The 6,515-nt window shown below is 39.2% G+C and overlaps 2 protein-coding genes across 2 annotated transcripts in view; both read left to right on the forward strand.

Moving 5' to 3' along the window:
* Positions 1 to 1,508, forward strand: part of LOC110489564 (neuropilin and tolloid-like protein 1) — a 175,562-nt gene extending 174,054 nt beyond the window's left edge. Inside the window, exon 11 of the mRNA XM_036943682.1 lies at positions 565 to 1,508. The gene's annotated coding sequence lies outside the window, so the exon portion shown is untranslated. The remainder of the gene's footprint in view (positions 1 to 564) is intronic.
* Positions 1 to 6,251, forward strand: part of LOC110490903 (mitochondrial import inner membrane translocase subunit Tim21) — a 7,561-nt gene extending 1,310 nt beyond the window's left edge. Inside the window, 7 exon segments of the mRNA XM_036945605.1 lie at positions 1,408 to 1,450; positions 4,537 to 4,599; positions 4,706 to 4,803; positions 5,065 to 5,138; positions 5,258 to 5,326; positions 5,328 to 5,358; positions 5,526 to 6,251. Coding sequence (XP_036801500.1) covers positions 1,408 to 1,450; positions 4,537 to 4,599; positions 4,706 to 4,803; positions 5,065 to 5,138; positions 5,258 to 5,326; positions 5,328 to 5,358; positions 5,526 to 5,597 — 450 coding nt within the window. The 3' untranslated portion in view covers positions 5,598 to 6,251.
* Positions 6,252 to 6,515: the final 264 nt, after the last annotated feature.

The raw sequence follows: 6,515 nt of genomic DNA on the forward strand, positions 1-6,515 counted from the left end.
CATGTTTAGTTTAATTTGACATGCTTGCTCAGTTTTCTGCTTTGCTGTTGTTTATGTTAGTGTTTGTTCTTTCAGTAATGCACTTTGTGTGTTTTCACACGTTCAGTTTATGCTTGTTGTTGTTATTGAATTACTGTCATTTAAAGTGAAGAGAATGAAAATCAAATGCTATGTAAATGCACACACACACGCACGCACGCACGCACGCACACACACACACAGAGAGACAGAAAAATAACAGTACATATCTTAACCCTGTAGGCAACTTACAAAAAGATAGGCCTACTTTATGTAATGAAGTAGGCCTATCTTATTATTGCTATAGAGTCTAATTTCATTCACACAGTAAACTGTTCTAATGAAACTTCAGGACAGAGAGGTAAAGTAAAATCACATCAAACTGTAATACATTTAGTTTATTTATCTTTTTTTCCGGATTAACATTCTTATTAGTTATTTTTTTTAAAAACGTATCCAATTGAAGCTGTCTCAAACTAGTGAGAGAGAATAGAGTTGCAGTAACTGTGGACTGAGTAGACTAATAGTGTGTTTATATCTCTACAGATACTTCAGAAAGCTACATCATTCTTCTGCATCTTGCCGAGTTTGACAATTTATGGAAGTAACATTAATCTCCCTCGTGAGAACTGTTGCACTGAGCGACAAAAACAATTTTGAGTGTTGTGATAAGGAAAAAAAAAAACGTTTTTTTTTTTTTCTGTGTATGTGTTGGCTTGTTTTGATGACAGCGGTGATATGCCCTGTTGGTATTCATCAAATGGCTGAGATTGTAAAGCCAGAGACACGTAACTGATACTTTCAGATACTGGACGGAAACTTTAAAAGATACAGAAATACCTTAAATGTACATTGTTCATGGGACTGAACCTGAACCTGTTCTTTTTAACTTATTTTTTTTATTTGTATTTAACATCAAACATGTGATTTTGGTACTGAAATCCCATCTGCAAACCCACTGTGTCGCTGTTATGTTTCCTACACTCTATTAGGGCTCAAGTTCTTTCCCCAGACGAAGTTTCAAACCCCAGAGAATGTTGCGATGTCATAAGGGTATAAACTGTATAGTGTTCCAAGCCACTGGACAGGAAGGGTCTCCATGTTGGTGCTTTCTGAGGACTGAAATGGGACATTGGGATGTATGGGTAATTTCTATGGCAGCCACAGGTCTCATCAGGAAGTAATGAAATTGGTTTTGAGAATTCCCAGTCAGATTTCCTACTAGGAACCCAAACATTGGTAATGGTTGTATTTGTGGCTTGTCTATGCACACTAGACTACAGTAAGAAAAGTGGGCTCAATTATTAGGTTACTACATAATCCCTTGATTGCCCAATAGCCTTAGTCCTTCTTTGCATTAGCATCAATATTTAATTTCCTGTCTTTCAGAATATGTCTGAGACCCCTCTGTTTGCTGAGATCTCTCTGTTTGGTAACACATTAAAGAAATGCTGGGCAGAATGTTTTCAATAAACTGATACTAAATCTTATCGAGTCTTGTTATTTGTAGAGTTTGTATTGGAAAGTGATATTAATTTGTTCCTGTCCATGAACAATGTAAGCTGACACTTGTGGCATCTTGTTGTAATGCTGTAGCCGAAGTGGGACCCAGTGGAGGAAGGGGAGGACCATCCTCCTCAGTGAATTATTTAGATATTTTTGTAAAACATTTAAAAACATATTTTTTTTGGATAAAACTACACAAATGTATTCACGTCACCAAATAATTGATTAAAACACACTGTTTTGCAATGAAGTTCTACAGTAGCCTCAACAGCACTCTGTAGGAGAACACCACGGTGTAGCCAGAGGACAGCTAGCTTCCGTCCTCCTCTGGGTACTTTGACTTCAATACAAAACCTAGGAGGCTCGTGGTTCTCACTCCCTTCCATAAACTTGCACAGTAATTATGACAACTTCCGGAGGATGTCCTCCAACCTATCAGAGCTCTTGCAGCATGAACTGACCTGTTGTCCACCCAATGAATTTAGTACTGAAAGCATATGCTACAACTAGCTTGCACTGCAGTGCATAAAATGTGGTGAGTAGTTGACTCAAAGAGAGAGAAAGACAATAGTCAAAATGAAGGAGCGAGAGAGCAAGAAGCAAGAGAGAGAGATTTTCTATTTTTTTTTTTTCACTTTCAGTTCCACTTACTTAGCTAGCAGCTTGCTAGTTTAGCCTACTCAAACACGCTGCTCAAACAGAGGGATGCTACGTTAGCTAGCTGGCTATAACAGAGGGATGCTACGTTAGCTAGCTGGCTATAACAGAGGGATGCTACGTTAGCTAGCTGGCTATAACTATCCAACACAACACTGGATCGCTTCCAAGTCAAGGTAAGCGTTTTGGATTTACTAATTTATTGCCATCGGTGCCCGCCGGTGTAAGTGCTAAACTGCTTACTGACTTTATACTGTAACGTTACTGCATGATTGAAGCTGGTTTACTAACACATTAGTTATATTAGCAATGTTGACCATGACGTTACTTTTGCTAATATGGTGACAACGGTGTAGGCTGTGTGTAACAGTTATGATAATGGTTAGGCTTGGAAAGTTTTTTTTGCTTGGTCACATACAGCCGATGTGTTGTGCATTGAAGTCCACACGCGAAGGGAAAAGGTGAGAGGAGGAGAGCGCATTGATGCGAGAAGGAATCTAGCGTGGTCAAGGGTGTATTCATTCCACCGATTCTGTTGAAAAAGGTTTCTTAAATGGAAGCAACGGAAAAGAAACGTGCATGAACATACCTGAATTTGTCCAATAGAAACTATTTTTTTTTGCAACAGTTGGCCTAATGATTACACCCTAGATCAGCTAAATGCAGGCATGAGTGTATTGAATGTGTCACTGTCTGTCCATATGTCACCTCAAGTTCTCTCTTGACCTGTCTGCATCTACGTTGTAAACTTTCATTCATAGGCTAGGTTGTAGCAACCTCCTGATGGGTAAAGGGAACATTTGAGGATCATGTAGTAGCCTAAACCCATCGCTGTTACATTGACCTGGGTGAATGGAATACGAATTACAGTCATCCAAAAAGGCGTAACAGAAATCAAGCCATGCTCATGAAAACAAATTTTAAAAAATCACACTCCCTCATCTTAAAACGGCACCGACCGCCACTGTTGGCACCATTCCTAGAATAAGTCTAGAATAAGTGCCCATATTATCAAAGAGAATAAACATGTTTTAATATATACATGTTTCAACAACTCGCTGTGGTGTCTATTTCATCCAACACAGCATTCTCTTTGATATAATTCACTGGGACTTGTCAGGGACAACAGATATCAGCCAGGATTCTTTGTGGCTGTGGTCACTAATCAAAATCGTAAAAAGTCATGCACACAAAAATGTGCTTTTTGGTCTTAATTTAAGGTTAGTATTAGACAAAGTTTAGCAGTGTGGTTAGGTTTAAAATAATATTTTAAGAAGATAAATTGTAGAAATAGACGGGTTTTAGCCATAATTAGGACTTTGTGACTGTGGTATCTAGTGACGACCATTCTACCAAGAAAACTCACTTTCCCACAGTTCTTCGCGCGGGTACAGCGAGCACGACACATACGTGCGCCCAAGGTTCAACAGTAAGCTTCCAAATGTAACGCTGACAGACCTGCAAGTATTTATTGAAATGTAGATTGAATTGTGTTCCTATGGGTCATTTATATCGTATAATGGTTTGACTTTAGTAACAGTTAATTAATACTGGGAAAGTTTGCGAAGTAGAGGCCAGACACCGAGAGCGTTTTGACAGCTGAGGTGGCGAGCAAGTCAACGTGAAGAGGACAACATGGTCTATTCTTTCATACTGGAAGCTGTGCGGCGTAATTTGCGGCAACATCAATCACTATCAACGCAATGCGTTGTTCGAATATGGAAACGCATGCAAAAACAGTGTGCCCCTTCAGGAACCGACTACAGCGCCATCCAGATATATTTTCTACAGGACCGCAGATCGCTCAGCTATTGTGAGCGCTATATTTTGCACACCGAATCGAAGCATTTCTCTCGACACAAGGTTGAGAAGTAAAGAAGAAAATGATGGTGGACAGGTGTCAGTACCTAGGCGAGGACCTTCTACTGCACATAAAGGTAAGTCTGTCAAACACAGGAATGTAATTGTCAAACAATCAGCCAGTAACTGGACAGAATCAGTGGATTTGTTTTTGGCCATGATCACACTTGTTGCAAAATAAGACATTGGCCCATCCTTTGGTCCAGTTATCAGAGTTTAGTACTAGAAGGTGTCTTGTTTTGCACACTTTGTACAAAATAATAAAATGCAGTACTACAGGATATTTCTTAACGTAGCTCTTTATTAGCTAGCTACAACTGGCATGTTCACGTATCGCCAACCAGGATCAAACTGACGATGACCTAACCATTTGGGTGGTCTTAACCAATCATAGCACAGTATGATATGGCGGTAAAATGCATCCAATTCAGTATTTTTACACGTATGAATATTACAGGAGGGTATACTAAATCACAGTTCTTGCCCTCTCAACAGTCAAAGAAGCTGGCAAAGACCTCACCTATCTCATAGTTGTGCTCATCGGACTTGGAGTAACTGGTGATTCCACAACTTCCACAATATGATATTGAAACATTAGTTGATGTAGTCTGATTGAAAGGCAGTATTGCTCCCACCTGTTGACACCTGTGTGTTTTGTTCCCAGGTTGGTTGTTGTAAGTGGTGTTCCAGGAGCTGTTCTCCTCCTCCAGCCCCAACAAGGTCTACAGCAAAGCCTTCAACGAAGCCAGGTTACACCCAGAGGTGAGATTAGAACAAGCACCGAAACATAACATCAACAAAACCATCTAGTCTCGGTCTGTATTTCAGTTCAATTAATTTATGCATTGACCTTTCGCAGGAATGTGTCTTGGAATACAGGAGCACTGAGTTAGACATTAACCATCAAAATGTCATTAGTCTTGTCTCCTTCTCTGCATCTGCACTGATCTGAAGACACAGGTTAGGTTAAAGCAATATGGTGTGAAGCTGATTGCTCTTTTCTATCATCTTGTTAAACCACAGGTGATTGGAGTGTTTGGGGAGCCAATCAAGTGCTTTGGTGAGACGTCCCGTCGTGGTAGAAGACAGCGAGTTAGGTGAGAATTCACTCTTTTTTTTTACCAAGATTGTCTTTCTTCAGACACTAGGAATACAAAATGACCTCATTAAAACAGACCGACATTTGTAAGTGTGATAACTAGCATGTTTTCTTCAGTCATGTAGAGTATATGAAGGATGGACTAAAGCACATGAGGCTGAAGTTCTACATTGAAGGGGAAGAACCCTCAGGGAACGGTGCACACGGAATCCAAAGAGGTTAAGATATACTATTCATGTAGTATTTTGTCTTTCTTTCATGTGTCAATAATCTGGTTGATTTGATTTTAACTAAATTTTCATCTTTAAGATTTGGCTAATCTGCATAGAGGCTGTTTAAGTTGTGGGGAAATTTTTTTTAACGTGCTTTTGTCCTCTTTTGACAGAACCCTGAAACTAGGAAGTTAGAGTTTCGCTACATCTTGTTCATTTGTTCTTTAACTGACTTGCCTAGTTAAATAAAGGTAACATAAATAAAAAATACTCTAAACTGTTGCACAGATGCTATTTGTGTTTTGACACTCAAAAGTGAGAATGTAGCCTATTTTCTTGGTTGTGGAGCAGTACTAAACGGAGACACAAACCTGCCAAGAGATCATTGGGATTTTGCTTAAGATGATTTGGTGTAAAAGTAAAAGTTGAGAAATGATTTGTCAACATTAACGAGTGTGTTCCTGCGATGAGATTTGACATCTCGTGAGCTAAATATTGCGTTGACATTTATACCCCTTGGAATTTAAATGTCAATCACGTTTTGCAATGGTGTTCCCCACCTTCAAGTGTATTGGAGAAAGAAATTACATTTTATTTAATATAATACATTTATTAAAAGTGTATCTCTTTGATTTTTGTGTGTATGGACACCAGATGGTGACATTTCCACAGGCCTGCTCACATTTCCACAGGCCTGCTCACATTTCCACAGGCCTGCTCATATTCCCAGTCAGATGCTCACATTTCCAGTCAGATGGTGACATTTCCAGTCAGATAATCACATTTCCAGTCAGATGGTGACATTTCTCAATCCAATAAATGAAGGATTACTTTATCAAAAGCATAAGTGAATGTACAGTGCCTTGCGAAAGTATTCGGCCCCCTTGAACTTTGCCACCTTTTGCCACATTTCAGGCTTCAAACATAAAGATATAAAACTGTATTTTTTTGTGAAGAATCAACAACAAGTGGGACACAATCATGAAGTGGAACAACATTTATTGGATATTTCAAACTTTTTTAACAAATCAAAAACTGGAAAATTGGGCGTGCAAAATTATTCAGCCCCCTTAAGTTAATACTTTGTAGCGCCACCTTTTGCTGCGATTACAGCTGTAAGTCGCTTGGGGTATGTCTCTATCAGTTTTGCACATCGAGAGACT

Source organism: Oncorhynchus mykiss, chromosome 15 (genome assembly GCF_013265735.2).
Source record: "Oncorhynchus mykiss isolate Arlee chromosome 15, USDA_OmykA_1.1, whole genome shotgun sequence".
Lineage (NCBI taxonomy): Eukaryota > Metazoa > Chordata > Actinopteri > Salmoniformes > Salmonidae > Oncorhynchus > Oncorhynchus mykiss.